At 40.8% G+C, this 18,047-nt stretch overlaps 2 protein-coding genes across 3 annotated transcripts in view; one reads left to right on the forward strand and one right to left on the reverse strand.

Moving 5' to 3' along the window:
* The window catches only part of LOC145446757 (small conductance calcium-activated potassium channel protein 2-like), a 29,675-nt gene extending 19,707 nt beyond the window's left edge, over window positions 1-9,968 (forward strand). For both annotated transcript variants that reach the window (XM_080325112.1, XM_080325111.1), the window contains 3 exons: window positions 780-907; window positions 3,958-4,027; window positions 9,375-9,968. In XM_080325112.1, coding sequence (XP_080181238.1) covers window positions 780-907; window positions 3,958-4,027; window positions 9,375-9,764 — 588 coding nt within the window. In that variant the 3' untranslated portion in view covers window positions 9,765-9,968. The remainder of the gene's footprint in view (window positions 1-779; window positions 908-3,957; window positions 4,028-9,374) is intronic.
* Window positions 9,969-11,449: 1,481 nt separating this feature from the next.
* Window positions 11,450-16,255, reverse strand: LOC145446760 (otogelin-like protein). Its single transcript, XM_080325116.1, has 6 exons — window positions 16,095-16,255; window positions 15,909-16,028; window positions 12,848-12,940; window positions 12,443-12,753; window positions 11,908-12,025; window positions 11,450-11,614 (listed from the first exon to the last, which is right to left on the reverse strand). The coding sequence occupies exons 1-6, from the start codon at window positions 16,162-16,164 to the stop codon at window positions 11,598-11,600; spliced, it is 729 nt and encodes a 242-aa protein (XP_080181242.1). The 5' UTR covers window positions 16,165-16,255; the 3' UTR covers window positions 11,450-11,597.
* Between the last annotated feature and the right edge of the window lie 1,792 nt (window positions 16,256-18,047).

The following is an 18,047-nucleotide window of genomic DNA, read 5'->3' on the forward strand; positions in this document are numbered from 1 at the left end:
CCTATGAAGTAGGCTACAAGCTGTAAAATATCATATGATTAGTTCACCCACAGTGCAAAATCTACTATACAAACGAAATGCAGAAGTCAAAATAATTTTGACTTTGCTAACAATTTTGGCAAAATTTTGACTTTTTTGACATGTAAAAAAAAATTGCCCTAGTCATTAGTTATCGTTGTCATTAATTGTTAATTAATCACGGCCTAAAACGGGCAACGTAATTACCGGTATATTATGAATCCGAGACCTTCGATATCACCCTTGAGTTTCACAGAAGTGAACACTATGACTCGGACTCGACTATTTGCTCCCTGACTTGAACTCGGACTCGACTCGGTGGTGAATTGAAAATGACTCGACTTGACTCAAACTATACAAGTCAAATTGACTTGTGACTCGGAACCTTACGAGTTGGTTACAACCAGGGTCAAGTTCGAGTCCAGGTCAGCTAGTAGAGGGTCGAGTCCGAGTCAAAGTTTTTTGACTCAAGTCCAAGTTATTATGTTCACTGTTCAGTTTTCAGTTCAATCCAGTTCAACCCACTTTTTTCAACTCTGCTCGAGTGATATACAATCGCTCGCATTTATAATATAGTAATTTTCCGCAGTCTTAACATTTTCTGGCCCTATTCCGCCACTGTTTTACAAACTCCAGTACTAATACATGAAATACCAATAATGTGGTAGCTTAATGTTCGTGGTAGTTACAACGAAATGCCAGTCTGGGGGAAGGATCGTCAATTCAGGACATAGGTTTCATTCGCATCGTTTGCATCGCAGGTAAAGGTTGCCGCCGCTAACGTACTCCGCGAGACATGGCTGATCTACAAGTATCGGAAGTTATCGACGAAAATCGAGCAAAACCGTATCCGAACGCACCAGCGTAAATTCATCCAAGCCATCAGCCAGTTAGTATCTGTCGGGATGAAATATTTAGTGGGATCTCGCGTACCGAGATTTGATGTATCGCCCCTATTGAATATTTCATCTCTACATTAATGCCTGTTCGTTGGGAAAGAAATGGCTGCTTGTCAACTGTAGTCTTCAAAATATTTTGATGTTTTAGATGTCCGCATCGCTGCCGCTAAGCGGGACAACAAAATTAGATTTTCTAGCCTGAATTTGTCTTAAATGCATTAAATATTCTATGAATAAGTTGTCGCCATGGTTTAATTAACTTACACGCCGCTTGTGCTGAGATAACGCGCATCGACGTGTCTGGAAACGGTAATCTATTTTGGGACATGTCTTAGTTAGGTAGCAGTCAAAAGATTTGTAGTCATAGAAATTCTGTTGTAGTTCGGGCTAGGCGCAATCAATGAGTACTCAGATCTGAATCGAGTATTAATTCTTATGATTCGAGTGCAGTAGGGAGATATGATTTTTTAAAGTACTGAAATTATACGCTCCTTGCTACTAAGATTTGATTTATCAACGTGAATTATAGTTTCGATACTAATTTATACTGGAAATTTTGATACCTCGGTTGATCGTATAGCAGCATACGAGACATTGTACAGAGCTACATACTAGGGTTGTCCATAATTTGTAAAATCTCAAAATTTATGCGTATCCATGTCTCATTCTACAGATTATACTTAAAAAACGTCAATGAACCTGCAATAAGCTCACAGGAACATCGTTAGTATTTGTCTAAATGCGTTTGAAAGTAGCTGCCGTGGAGTGGGCGTGTCAGCGACCATAGAACGGCAAGCAGACTAGTAATCACGAAATCACGGCGTTTTATTGGCTAATCTGCTATGCTTCAATGATCACGACGTTGGCGGCTTATTGATCTGCTGGTCAAGTAGTCGACTAACGGCGGTGATTCTGTAAACGCATTGTAGATTGGTCCGCAAATAATGATTTAGGATTAATTCAGAACATGTTGAGTTACGAAATACATGATGAACAATGAACAGCTGCTTCACAGTCGCTTTAAATACATGACTGGATGGCTTATTGTGAAGGTAACCGTTGTGGCCCTTATGCCTTGATTTCATTCATGGAAAGCGGAAAGATATTGGAAAGGCGCTTATGCAAGTGGCAAACGAATTTCTAGTTTCAGAGGGGATGTACTACCATTGAATACAAATATAAAACTTGACATTGACACTACTTTGTCTGATCTTATTAGGCTGTTGTCGTGGTGGTATATAATTGAAGTCTTGAATGCTGTAAGGGCTGGATGAATCTGTCATTTATGCTTGGCACTTGTCAGATTACTGCAGCATAATGAATCATACCCGCAAGTGCTTTCAAAGTCCTCAATGATGCGGCGCATGAGGTCTAAAGAAGAGCACAGACTATGCTGGTAGGACCAGCAAAAAGACAGTCTGCTTGCATTGCCTAGCATGTCCTTAATGAATCTTAGATCATCGCCGGCTGCATCACAACTAATGCTTGAATGAAACCAGACATGGACATAAAAAGGATGCATTAAAGCGGTGTGGTAGTTAATCTTCTTCATAAGTCCAATGAGGCTATCTGGTCGGCCCACATATCTTCTGAGCATACAGGATTGTGTCCAGAATCCATCTCACATGGCATGCTGCACCAGTTTGGCGATGTCTAATATGCCTTACCTGCACCCAGAAAAGCAGGACCACTTGGCGTAATCTCAGGCATATCAGATAGATATTTCCGGGATCTATACTTAGTTCTATAAGTTCACAATCATTCGCTGTTTGACCTCCGTCATGCTTGCAAGAGGCTATTGCTGCGCTAAATCTATCGGTGCCTAGTTTTAACATTAAAACATTCAATGACCAGATGTCTCATATTATTATCAAATCATCAACGTACAATAATGCGCTTACAGAATCATTGCCGTTAGCGAACGTCTTGAACTAGTAGAAGCACATAATCAGCAAGGCGCTGTGGTAGTGATCATTCAAGCATAGCTGATTATCCAATCAAAAGATGTGATTTCGTGATTACTAGTCTTCTCGCCGTTCTATGGTCGCTAACACGCCCACTCTACGGCAGCTACTTTCAAACGCATTTAGACAAATGTTAACGACTTTTCTATGAGCTTATTGCAGGTTCATTGACGTTTTTTATCAATAATCTACAGAATGAGACATGGATACGCATAAATTTTGAGATTTTCCAAATTATGGATAACCCTACTACATACGTTAGCGGGAATGACATATCTGCGTAGTCGTAATCAGCCCACGGCATTGTCATAAAGTGCGATGAAATAGGTGCGATATAAACAATACCCAATTAAGTAGCATCGTGGCGGCTCTTTGGGGTACATAATTTCAATATACAATTGAATAGTATATACATATTGAACTAAACCCAACAATTTTGGTTCACACTCATCAGGAACTCGTAGAGAATTGAGAAGAATATTGTGTATCAACATTTATCTCAACATGAATATACTAGTCAACTAGCATTGTATTCTTTATGGTAGGATAAAAGGTATATATTTGAACTAACCACATCATACGTACTGTTATGACGTCATATCACATGATAATCGAATACTCGACTTGACTCAAAGCCTATCACTCGATTATGCCCGACGCTAATTATAATAGATCTCGGGGTGTTTATCATCCTACCTCAACCTTGGTTTGTAGCTACTTCGCTGAAAATGATGTCCGATATATTTAGACGGGCTCGCAATGTAATTATGATGACAAGTGGGATAAAAACTTTGAAATTCGAAGATTGAGACCCATATTATGTTGGCGCGTCTCCCAGCGGGAATACCGTGAAATGGAACGGCTGAATAATGCATGGATGCCGGGCGCAAAATTTGATTTGAACGAATTTGAGGAAAGCTTACGACCCGAAATTCAGACCATTTCCCGATAAATGTGATCGCGAGGTGTTGTCTCGGTGCCTCCGTGACCTCGTGACGTGAACTTTCGCATTTTCGGAAGGTTACCGTACGAGGAAGTTTCACGCGTCTAAACTTTGGCGTTTGATATGTCTGCAGGTTACGTAACTATAAAATGGAGCAGAGGAAACTGAACGATCAGGCAAACACGTTGATCGACTTTGCCAAGGTACTGTCGAGATTACATTGCATTTTCTGCTTTGCAACCTTTACTGGTTTGAAGTCTATATACAATTTGCAGATGTCATTAGAGCAATGAGTGTTGCTACTGATGGAGTAGTGGAAGTAATGCTGTAAATTTTTACTCAATTACAAATACAAGTAGCAATTGCAAGGAGATGTGCAAGATACTTCATGCTGAAGTGCAAAATGAACGGTCTGAAAATTATTTTATAAGTAGTTTCAAAAACTAGATTTGATCAAGGGGCAGCATATTTTAGCACTAGCAGCAGGGTTGTAACGAAGTCACATGGCTCCGAGTCACAAGTCAATCTCACTTTTATAGTTTTGACTCGAGTCAAGTCGAGTCATTTCCAATTCACCACCGAGTCAAGTCCGAGTCCAAGTCATCAAGCAGAGGGTCGAGTCCGAGTCATGGTATTATGACTCGAGTCCAAGTCATTGTGTTGACTACTCAGTTTCCAGTTAAAGTCTTGTTAAACCCACTTTTTACACTCTGTTTGGTGATATCGAATGATCCGCATGTATAATATACCAATTTTCCTCACTTTTAGCAGTTTCTGGTCGCATTCTCAAGTACCAGTACCAAATAGACGAAATCCCAATGGTGTGGTTACTTTACTATTCTTCGAAACTACAATGAAATGTCGGTTTTGGCCGTCCGAGTCTCGAGTCATGACTTGGTTCGAGTCATGCGCAATGACTCGAGTCCAAGTTGAGTCAATACACAGATAGACTCGAGTCGAGTCATTTCCTTATTTTTAGAAAATGACTCGAATCAAGTCGAGTCATCAGAAAATGGTGACTCGAGTCGAGTCATGACTCGAGTCATTACAACCCTGACTAGCAGTTACTTGGTGGTGGGCACTTCCGAAATTGCAAGATACATCTCCGCAAAATAAGTTCTGACAACTACAAATAGATAGAATCTTGGAAAATAATTTGTTGTCGATTACCTGCCAAAAGTACGCATCATGTTGACCAAATGTACTTTGGAGCTCGACTCTAGGCGGAGATGATGAAAAGTTGTGTCTCCTTGTGTTGGGTTGGTAGTACTGGTTTCATACTCAGCTGGAATCAGTGTTGAAATCAAGTAACTACCTTCGAGTCACAAGTCAATTCGAGTCATTGCACATTTTGACTCGAGTCAAGTCAAGTCATTCGATTTTTGGAGGTGACTCGAGTTGAGTCAAGTCTAGAGTCAAGTCACAAAGTCGTATGGAATTTTCACGGGCATGATTCAAGTTATTGCATCTTGCAGGACGATTGAAGTACAGATTGATTTTTTATTAATTATGAGTCGAGTAACGAATATAAAGTTGTATGGCTCACACATACGTAGAACTACAGTACTGATGACTTGCAATTGACTCGAAAATTTTGCTTCGAGTCACGAGCCATTCAACATTTTTGAGACGCCGAGTCAAGTCATTTTTTCCAAAGTGACTCGAGTCGAGTCGTCTGGTTGGAGTTTTATCGTGACTGTGGGATATGTTTTAAACGACTGCCATTAATTAGAAGTCTGAATATGTCATTAGTTTGCATTGTTTTTGGGTAGAGGCGGTGACAGTAACAGTCGTTGGTACTCGAGTAAAAGTAACCATTTCCGAGACATATCAAAACTGTTTCAAGTGGACGGTGAAGGTCTGAAAGCACTCGGGTGTGTAGTTTCAAAAGCTTCATTTGATGCTTATAGCAGTTCGCCGAAGGTGGCAAATTTTCAAATTGCAAAACCTGTCCTCGTGGCTAACGCACGATAACCAGCGACACTGCAGCAATGGTTCTTAACCTTTACCACCCGGCGGGAACTTGCGTTAATCTGCAAGCCGCGGAACCCCACATTTTCGCTAGGTCATAAAAACAAAAATCTACCACAAAAAAAACTAGACACAGCATTATTATAGAATACTGGTGTGAAAAATGAACTGTGCGTGAAGCCATCAGCAGAGTGTTACGAGAAGGAAACCATTAACATATAATTTTAACACAAAACGAACGCATGATGAATATTTGTGAGTATTAGTGTAACTTCGCAACAGCATGATGTCAATTGCCCAAGCACAATTGTGCTTAAAAATCAGAGATAGAACTGGCATTTCAGAAGGTGGAAGTTTCGGTTCCGTACCCCAACCACTCCTTTGTATGCCACTGCACACGACGTACCACCACAACAGTCTCAATTCGACTGCTGATCTGGCCTATGAATAATTGGCTGCAACAAATGATGGCCAAGACAGGAGTATCATCACAAATCAGGGTTGTAATGACTCGAGTCATGACTCGACTCGATTCACGATTTTATGATGACTCGACTCGAGTCAATCTGTGTATTGACTCGACTTGGACTCGAGTTATTGCGCATGACTCGAACCAAGTCATATGACTCGAGACTCAGACGACCAAGACCTACATTTCGCAGAATAGTAAAGTAACCACACTGTTGGGATTTCGTCTATTGGTACTGGTACTTGAAATTGCGACCAGAAACTGCTAAAATTGAGGAAAATTAGTATATTATAAGTGCGAACCAGACATGGGGTGATTACTTCAATAATGTAATCGATTGCGATTACGATTACTTCTGAATCACGCGATTACGATTACGACTACAGCAAAATCAGGAAGTAGTCGAATACGATTACGATTACATTTATTTTGCTTATTAGAACTAATCTTGGAAGATATATTGAAGACAATATAAGGATTTCGAATAAAAGGCCCAATGGGATGACAACTTTCTTATAAATGATACGCCATGTAACAAATGCCCAACTTTATAGGGGACGATTTATCGCACTCAACGATTTGCAGTCTTGCCAGGTTCGTATCTGCCGCTCACAAACTCCCCAATGCGGTGGGGAGCGACCTCGAAGGGGACTCAAAAGTATTTCGAACTTCAACATAAAATGTAGAGTATTTTCGAGAGATTTTTGTAACTTTAAAATTTTCTTCGAGCTTCGCGATTTAATGTCTCTAAATAGCATCATTTTGGAATGCATTCCTCTCCCCTTCAAGAAAAAAAAGTATGCATAATTTTTAGGAATAGGCATTTCGGTCCATGTCATTATCACGCCACGACTCACCAAAAGATGTATGCAGTTTCGGCCAACATGCGACACCACGAGGTGCGGTGCTACTAAATATAAACCTTGGCCAAAACTTCCGAGTATGTGTCCAGCCACTGTTTCCTCTAAGCTGCGCGCGTGTGCAATTGCGCAGTGCTGACACGGTCTCTGCGCACGGAAAATCTGAGCTGCGCACAAGAAAGCCGAAGTGATGACCTTTTTTTAGTTTTTACGTATTGCCGTCCAAGGGAACGCGCAGTGAGTTGGTGAGTGCGCACAGACTCGTGAATAATTAGAGGGAACATTGGTGTCCACTGTCTATTTCCAATAGCTGCGTTGGGTGGGTGTGACGAGAGTCCTGTCCTTTCAATCTGAGCTCCACAATATAAATGCCACCCGGGGAACCCACAGAGGAATGAAGACATGACAATTTGTGTGTGCGTCTCACGAAGGTTTTTCTTTTAGTCTGCTATGTTTGGGCGACAAAGATATCTTTTGATTATATGACAGACAGGAGGTCTCAAATCAACAACATATCATATGTTATAATTATGAATTACGTGCCCCAGCTCTACCAGTAAATCTAACCATCGGGGGCCGAGAGAAGATTAAAAATGAATAGCAACGTAATGCAAGTACCAATATTTGAGTAAAGTAGAGTCATATAAGAATAAAATAAAATGAACATGAAATTCAAATTTCCCCTCAATTGAAATACTGCAAGCTGCTGTTACGAGAAACGGCAAATGCCGGCCCGGGTTATGATATATATCAGCAGCTGTTGATTTTGAATGCGTCGTTGTGGAAATATTTATGTGTCGTTTGACGAGTACAGAATTTCAAATCCTTGTCCGGTGTAGCCTACTGTTCGCCAAGCAGCAACGACCAAACTGCGTTTAGCGGAGCATAAGCAAACATCAGTACATAAGTTACTATTTAAAACTAGGCAGAGTGGTGATTAGTTATGGCTCATATTGATAACCTGATGTACAGCATGACGGGTCTTCTTACAATCACACTACATTGTACATCGAATATCTATTTAGTACGTATGGATACTTCTCTCGTACCGATGAGCGAATCTAATACTTCTGGAGTAATAATGAGCAGTGGCGTTTGAAAATTAGACGTTTGGGCTGTCACTATACACTGGTATAATATTTCTTCCTTGTTCACGAATGGTCACTTTATGTCAACAGTCCTCGTACAAATAAAAAGTAATCGTTCTTCCACAAAGAAATCGATTAGATATGGCAAGTAGTCGATTATGATTACTTGGGATTTTTTTCGAATGTAATCGATTGCGATTACGATTACTTGAAAATGCTGTAATCGATTACGATTAATAATCGCGATTACCCCATGTCTGGTGCGAACCATTCGATATCAGCAAACAGAGTCATAAAAAGTGGATTTAACAAGACTTCAGCTGGAAGCTGATCAGTCAACACAATGACTTGGACTCGACTCGAGTCATAATACCATGACTCGGACTCGACCCTCTGCTCGCTGACTTGGACTCGGACTTCACTCGGTGCTGAATTGAAAATGACTCGACTTGACTTGGGTCAAAACTATAAAAGTGAGATTGCCTTGTGACTTGGTTACAAACCTGTTCCAAATCATATGTATGAGTTGAGCGGGACAGTGGTGTCTTGACCTCCGCGGAACCCCTGAGACTGGCTCGAGGAACTCCTAGAGTTCCGTGGAACTCCGTTTAAGAACCAGTGCACTACAAATATGTGCAATTTTCGGAAATATATTCAATTACCGTGATGCAGGAGCCATTTTGCCCGGTTGTTAATACAGTTGGATTCATAAAGGGAGTGGAGGCATATCCAAAAACTGCTTTCCAGTTTCTAAAATCAAAATTGCAAAAATTAAGCAGTTATGAAACTGTTCAGCAGAAAAGGAAGTAGTCTGAAGCAGGGGAGTCATTTTCAACTCGCCACCAATTCGAAATCTGTGAGCAAAGGGTCGAGTCATAGTGTTGCGTCTCGAATCCAAGTCCAAGCGTTCACTATTGAAGGCCTCGCATTCTTGATGTACTCATTTTCTCACTCTTTGCATGATTATTCAAACGGATAAAGACAGTTTCTGTGCGTATTTTCCATGTATCTGTTATGAGTCATATGACTTGGAGTCATGCTCAATGACTTGTTACAAGTCGAGTCAATGCATAAAGTGACTGAATCGGAGACGAGTTATTACGACCCTGGTCTAAAACGAAACCACTCGAGCACTTCGTAACCGACCACCTCTTCGTTTCAGCTACAACTCAAGGTCTCGGACATGCTCAACGAGCTGAACTCTAAAAGCGAGGTCGTTCACGATCAAATCGATCACATCAGCGGACGACTCGACTGCTTAGAGCAGCAGATGCGTCATATGCCTGAACTCATTCTCGATAATTTCAGACAGGTTCTAGCCGAGAGAGACTCGGACAATACCGCGATATTGGGTCAGCGCAATCGCGATTCCCTAGAATGTATAGGCGCTAGAGGTGGTAGATTCAACCAAGGTGTGTCTCAACGCGGAAAACACCGTTCCGGCGACGTGCCTGGTTACGAAACGCGCGGAAAGTACGATAGTTTATGTTCCGAGGATCGCAATTTTGATGGCGCGTACCGGCGTGATTTCGGAGAGCACTACGACGATTGATGAAGGTAGCGCGTCACAATCTCGTTTTCTCGCTTTGCCGTGTGCCGCACGACGGCTGCTGTGCTGGTCCGCATTGTCTATGGGTAACTGACCTGCGTGGGTTAGTTCTCCATGATTGGTCGGAGTTGCCAGGCGTTGGTTGGAGGAGTACATCGGTTTTGATGGAAATTCGTTCTATTTGAAATAAATTCTTCCATTGCGTAACATGTGCCTGTTTGATAGGAGTCGTGCAAGTTGTTACAATTATGGGGTTGGCAATTAAAACAAAAATTAATTGAAAACAAGCATGTTTAAAACAAGGCCCTAAGTCATGACGTCACGTATATTCCATCGTGACGCCATGATGGATTGACAATTGAAAATATAGGGTAAATGTAGCTCCTTTGACGAAATATCTGTACTATAACTGTTGAACCGGCTATTTTGAGGGTTACAAACATCCCATATCGATATATATCGGCTAAATGGGGTGGTAATTGTCCGTAGGCTCATACAACATGTTTTTGGCAAGTATTCACACAATTGTGGCATAATTTTACAACTTGAAAAAAAACACAATATTTTTGTAAAAAGCGTTTTCTTTAAAACACTGTTTAAAACATGTTGAAGTGTTTTAAAACACCGTTTGTTTTAAATGCAACCCTAGTTATAATTGCTTCTTCGCTTCTAATGCATTGTCGATCAGTATCAGTTTATTCATTTTCATAAGCTCGGCAGCGAGGAAACCTTGAACCAAATGGACCGCCTCATATTGACCAAAACCGAAATATGTATATTGAATTTGCCCTTAGTCGCCTATAAATAGTAATAAGGGTTACCATACGTCCTCTTTCAAGAGGATTTGTCCTCTTTATTGAAAGTGTCCTCGGAGGACGCCCCTTTGTCTTCCTTTTTGAGAATTTTGGTAATATTTATAGCAAAATTCGACTGAGATGTCGTAAATCAGCACCGAAGTGACGCTCCGGCGGGTATTTCGGGAGCTGAGTGGAAAGTTGACCTTTTTTTTTTAGTCGACCACCTGACAATGTGAAGGAAAAAACTGTATTTTGGGCGCTAAGCGAGAAAATTGACCTTATTTTACTTGGCCAACCGACCACGAAGTGGAAAAAAACTTATCATTTTTTGAGAATTCTCTTCCGGTTTTGCAAGTCTGAAAATTGTGTAAAAGTGTCCTCTTTTCAGATTTCCAAAATATGGTAGCCCTAAGTGTAATATTCTTGTCCCGGTAATCTGAACCCCACATTACAAATGCCACCTGTAGAGGAAGGTTATGCACCACGTGACGAAATGCCAGTTTGAGTCGTGTGCGTCGCACGAAAGAAGTTCTTTAGGGCTGGTACGTTTCAGCGTTTCCAAAATCTTTTGGCTATAGGGCAGACGGGAGGTCACGAAATAACAACACACAACAAAGTAATTGCGGCCCGAAATTTTTTAAAGACACTGATTTCATCAATACTGTCGGCAGCTAAAAATTTGACTATATACGCAATTCCTATTTCATTGACCGAATTCAACTTTGAATTTGTTTTTGTTTTTCGCGACTAGGGCCCTATAGGCACTGACTTGAGATATAGGCTACTCTCGAATCTGCATGATATTTATACCAAAATGAACCGTTGGGATGTAGGTAATCCGCGAAAATTTGTTCTGGCCGCCTTACTAATTCTAATTCTTGATATAAAAGGTTCTGTGAAATCATTTTATTATGAAACTAAAGACATTCAGATCTTTTCTGAAATGCGAGCGTGTACTGCATAAAGGTTCGAATGGAAGGAAAGGGTGAACAAAGTATAAAACTGTACAATGGTGCTGAACTGCGATCCTTTTGCTTGATCAGAGGTCCGGACTCCCTGTAAAAGATAGCAATCTGTGATGATAGCAATCTTTCATGAAATATGGATTGCGGCCATGTACACAAGTGATACAACAGAGGTAACTTTCTCTCGGATTGGGCATTTTAAAATATGGTACCCTTTATGTACGTTCACTACTTATTACTAAGTGGCGACTCAAGTCATTATACAATCCCGTATGTATATGGTAACCCTATTTTGATGGTTTGAATATAATCTTTTTTCGTTGGACTTTTCGATGGTTTCGATAGCATAAATTTTTTTCTATAACATCAAACACGGATACTTACATATAAAACTGGCTAGCAGTCTGTCTTCTTCGCTCTTGATCTTTGACAGCTGAATCTTTCGCGATTTGTGAATGATGAAATGATCCTTCTTCGCGTAAGACTCAAACGTCGAATAACCCTGCAAAGAGAAAAAAAACGTTTTTACCATCCAATGCTTGTCTAGCTTGCTGCTGTGGTGAATCTGATTCGCATTGCACTGTGGGTTTGTACTTGTGGCTCATATAGGCAATCGTCGGATGCATCTAGTATGAGCATTTGGGAGAGAGAGAGAGAGAGAGAATCTTTATTCCTCTACGTAACAAATCAACATCACACAACAAAAATGCAACACAGTGCAATGTTACATGCAAGGTAGACGGGGGACTCGATATGACCGAGCCACCTAGTCTTAGATGATACAGCAGGTGTTCAATGTATGATTTGCATTGGCTAGAAACCGACATAGGATAGACACACGAGCAACGGTTAACGAGGTTTAATATTTGAATTTCACAATAAAATGGTACGTCAATTGTAATAATCGAGCTTGACTCACTTCGTAAAATTGGCCTTTTCGTATTCGGAACGTGGCTTTGTCGAGTTCGGAACTATCGTCAAACATCATGTCCTCGACGTAAACGTCCGTATCGTTTGCCTTGATGTATCGTGAATCGTAACCCTGAACTCCAAAAGATACCGTATCTTTCGCGCCATTAAGTCCTGGCGATTGCACGTAAAACGCCAAGTAATAATAGGACTTGAGAGTCACTTCCGTTGAAGAATCGACATGAATCACAAAACTAGATGGGTCGTAGGAGTGGAGCAGAAATGGACCGTTTTTCCCTTGTCGTAGCATAGGCGCGTCGGCTGTAGAGTGTAGAGTAGATACAAATATTATGGTCAGGTTTCGTGTTTTGTAGGATACGGCTTTTCTTTTCCTCGTGTCGAGCGCAATACTTACGAAGACAATGTCCGAAAGTGCTGTTGTATCTCGGCGCGTTCCGTATAGGATCGATTATACATTCCGTGATGGCAGTTCCTTTCAGATGAAAACCTGTGAATAGGAGTCATTGCTATATTTAGGAATATTTTGGTTCTGGCAATTTTCAATTTTGCTCAGCCTGACAATGTAATTACAAGATATTACATCAAATCCGTCGTGTGACCGACATATGTTTATTAGGGTTGTTCAAAAATAACTTTTTTTTCCAAATCTCACTCGCCTAATGACTAAATCGTCAGGTTGTCCAAGAAAACGATGCACGCCAAATTTGACTAATTCCAACCAGTAAAGGCCGTGCAATCTTGAATTGAAAATTTTAATTTATTATTAAAAATTAAAAAAAAAAATTCTCAAATTTTTCTGTCAACCCCATGAAATTGTTGAGCTGTCTTCAAAGACGATGCAAAACAAATTTGAGTCAATTCCGACAAGTAGAAGCGGAACTATTTGAGTTTTTCGTTGATAATCCCCAGATCAAGGATAATCCGAGAATTATCAACGAAAAACTCGAATAACTCCGCTTCTACAAGTCGGAATTGACTCAAATTTGTTTTGCATCGTCTTTGAAGACAGCTCAACACTTTCATGGGGTTGACAGAAAAATTTGAGAATTTTTTTTTTTAATTTTTAATAATAAATTAAAAATTTCAATTCAATATTGCACGGCCTTTACTGGTTGGAATTGAGTCAAATTTGGCGTGCATCGTTTTCTTGGACAACCTGACGATTTAGTCATTAGGCGAGTGAGATTTGGAAAAAAAAAGTTATTTTTGAACAACCCTAATGTTTATTGTTCATGGATCGAGGAAATAATATCAGTCAATGGTTGGAATGAGAATGGATATGCATGCAATTGAACTCCATTTTTTCTAGGTGTCATGTTGTGGTATATGACGTACGGAGGGTCTTCTAATTAAAAATTTTAGAATCAAGATTTTGATTGTTGATTATGCAATTTTCGTACCTACAAAGTCGCGAGGACCACATCGTTTCTATGCCTAAATAAGCATTCCATTTTATCGACATAGAACTTATGGAATCTCGGAAGCGTTGTAGTAGCAGGCAATTAAGTATAGCCTATTAGTTTTGAGTTGACAGTTAATATATCAAATTCCAACGAGGCATTAATTAATGAAAATAGGCATGCCAGCCGAATTCCAGACATGGGATCACGATAATAATCAAAACAAGATTACCGCATGGTTACGATTGATTCTAAACCTCCGGGTGCGCAGATGCTAATTTCCCGACAGAACGTCAAATGTCTAGCAGTCTCACGCGTCCAAAGGTCGGTTTTCACGTTCGAAATCAGTGGCGCACCAACCGTTCATTACGGTGCAATTCATCTCCTCGGAGGATTGAGCTTATATAATTATCCCTTAGTCATCTTGCATAATTCTGTGTTTACTTTGAACGTGACTCCGCAATTTTGGATTGCTGACGAAATTTACGAATTCATTATATGTAATTGCGGGTTGCGAATGGCGACGCTTTTACTACGGAATTACGAACGGAAATATCGCATTTTTGCCGACAAAAATAGTCTTGTGATATTATAAAGTTGCGTCACTTCCTATGTGGAGCAAGAGAAGCTGTTTCGCTACCGCGGAGCATTTGCATTCCGAAACACGGTTAGGCTACGCCCCTTGGCAACGCCTCATAACACGACGTGTGTGAATCATTCCAAGAAGTTGAAATAGTAACAAATTCTGACAGATCATAATCTATAATGAGTAAAGTGTACTTAATAATTCCGAGATAAACACTATATTTCCCTTCTTATCACTCTCTTTATGCATTCATGATATAGGCCTAATCATGGTTTTTAATACCAAAGATTATATCCAGAAAATCAAAATACATCCGAGATTCCGAATTTTTGACGTCATAACTTCTCCGTCTGAAAATTGAAGTCACTTGAGAGTGTAAATATCATATTCGCTGTATGTGGTATGCCTGCGATCTGAAACGAATGTCAGACCGCGCTCCGTTCTAGGTCTCGGCCCCAATTTTAGTAACGCGTTTGCATTCTTTCACACAAAGGTTATGATTATCGGCCCTTCTTGACGAACCCTTGGTTTTACAGTGCTTTTCCCTTGTGATGCCAGTCCTGATCCCGAATGGTATGTGGATAATGTGAATTTCGCTTTGACGGGGAATATCGATGGCGATCACATTCCAGCATATGCAGAGTGCGGGTCCGGATGCTTAATTAGGAATTGTGGGAACGTTTAGCTTACGTTCGGTGTCATGGTGTCAACCTCGATAATCCAGAGGTTCGAACTCGAATAGGAACCTCACTAGGTTCTACGCTGTGGGTGTTTCTGATAATTATCGGAATTTTACAGCAATCTTCACATTTTTGACGAATATCCCTAGAATTTCAACTCCCTGTCACCCGCTGTATCACGGGGACAGCAGTAAAGGAAGTTCAACAGAAAACTAATATATACCTGGTTTCACCGATGATTATACTGATTCTAGAGACTTTTACTTGAATTATCATAATAAATTAATAAATTATCTCGCTTACTATATGAGCTTGAAGTGATAATGGCCTACATCGAGATGGTGATTGATGAACCTCTATATCTCTACGCGCGGTAGTAGATTTAAGTATGTGCAATTGAACCGGATTGTTGGTAAGATCCAGTGGGGAAAAATCGTTCCTGGAACCCGAAAATGCCCTAAGCAACTCAACTATACTGATGGACTCGAATTCGCAGTCCTTGCGAGCCGAAAAATCAAGATTCATATTATAGAATTTTGCTAACAAAATCATGATAGGTCATTTCGCCTAAACCACAGGCGCATAGAGCACTCTGATTATGGCAACAAATTGTTCGCAAAATACAAGAAGGCTGTACTTGAATTAGCATTGTGACATCACGCGGCGTGATGCGTTTGTGTTCACAAAGAGCCCATAATAAAAGTTAGTGTTAGTGGTAATAGTAACTCTGCTCGGATGATAATAGAAAATGTCTACCGTTTCGGTGCCAAATATAAAAATCACACTCACCCTCTCTGCAGGAGAACCAACAGATGCTGCCAACTTCCGCCTGATGTGTATCAAATAAGCACCACTTGTGACCGAATTTCGGGGTTCCTTGAGGTGGGCAGCCTGCAACTGTGCGTGTGCCTGGAAATTATCACAGCTGTTACGCACCCTCGCACTAAACAAATCTATCAAAGCACTAGGTAGTACCTGGGGGGTACCGTGGAGCCGCCAAGGCCACGCAAATCAGTAGGGAATATATGATTAAGTGAACAGGCATGATAGTCTCAAGTGTCGTTGAAGAAGCTTTCAGTCAATTGGAAGTTGATATTAATGAAATTTAACTGATCAGATGGTTATATGTGTGCGAGGGAACGCGCCTCTTAGGTTGTGATGATATTGAGTTGCATCACGATGTGCCCCAGGGCAGGAGCATGGGAATACTATGGGCATGTAATTGTCATGAGCGAAGGAGTTCGTTTCACGCTCGCAGAACACGACTATCACGATTCGTCATCGTGAAAGAACAGTGGCAAAGGCAATGATACGCTTTCGAGTGATTTCGGCGCGATTTCAAAAGCGATTCAGCCAAACGAAACTGACTTCTTGGCTGACTTGGGGGATTCCATTTGTTGTAACAAGGAATACGCGTTATATAATGCCAACTTTCGAAAAGGTCGATACTCCCAACCGACCAAGGTAAGTGTTTATGAAATGAAGCCGTCGCAGACCACCGCGTATAGTCCGTATTCTATGAATGACTCAACTTGTTGGGGAGATAGTGTAGTGGTTACGATAAGCGCCCGGCACGCAGGCGAACCGCGTTCGATTCCCGTCGGAGGTTTATCTGGGCTCCTCTTGCCCTACCGTTGCCGTTCTTACGGCGACAAAAAAGCCCAGAATAAGACCCGACGAAAAGAAAGCACTCACAATGAATGGAAAAGAACTAGTAGAAAGGGCCGTGGCTCCAAAGAGATCAACTGTGACATCGGGCACTCCAGGCCGAGGTGGATGTTAGAGTAAAGGATCGCTACTGATGCGTGTCGTTCTACATCCTCCTTCATGACATCGCATTGTGTCTTATCGCATTGTACATTGTGTGTGACTTGTTCAGATAAAAATATAACCCAACCATATGTTATGTTATGTTCATGCATTCGCCTATTTCTCGCTTTGTATATTTCTCCGATATACACTAAAGCCAACTTGCGTGAGACCACGGGGTTATAATTGTCTGGTGAGCAGGCGGTGATTGTAGAAACCTATATTACCTGCATGTCTGTATAGTATATTGACTGTCATGCTGGACTTCATTGCGAAGTAGCATCCTCTTCACTAAGTCGTCGAATCTGCTATCATTCAACACACAACCGCCATTAAAGTACTTAGTTTTCAAGCCGCTGGCACGAGGACGTCGATTTTTATGATCCATGACCAGTGACCACTGGTCAATTATATGGGCCCCAGGGATCGACTATCGATATCGCATAGATATTCTGGTTTCAAAATATCCGTTTTTCATTGTGAAAGTCGGTGAGTGTTTCATCGATAAATCTCTAATCACGCACATTGGAAAAAGTGTAACATGCAAGCAAAAGTAGATGACTTTTGTCTGAAGTCTTACGTAATTGAATGCGGTGACGGAAAAGAAGTTTCATGTTTGCATACAAAGAAAGTTAACGACCTTTGCGCCTTCCGAATTGGACAACACTTGAAGGAGGATGTGCATAGCGCATCTATAGGCTACTGAGCTACGAATTGCATTGCCGATCTCCGAGCGATGAATTTCGTTACCAATGCGACACCTGTATCAAAGATAAACTATATTACATTCAAGGTTATAACTAGGGCTGGGCACAATAATTCTAGTACTCGAATCTGAATCGAGTATTAATTTGAATGATTCAAGTCGAGTAGTGAAAGAAGAATTTTTTGAGTACTGAAGTTATACGCTATTCGCAACTGAAAGTTAATTTACTAACGAGAATTATAGTTTTGATACTATATTTTCCACTGAGGAAGGCTTGAAACCTTGAGTGGCCGTGTCGCAGCATACGAGTCATAGTACAAAGCTACGAACGTGACTGGAAATAACACATTTCCGAAGTCATGATCATCCTACAACATTGGAACATTGTCAACAAGTGCAATGAAATCGGCATG

The sequence above is a fragment of the Botryllus schlosseri genome, chromosome 9 (genome assembly GCF_051294905.1).
Source record: "Botryllus schlosseri isolate E-star chromosome 9, Bs_hap1, whole genome shotgun sequence".
Taxonomy (NCBI): domain Eukaryota; kingdom Metazoa; phylum Chordata; class Ascidiacea; order Stolidobranchia; family Styelidae; genus Botryllus; species Botryllus schlosseri.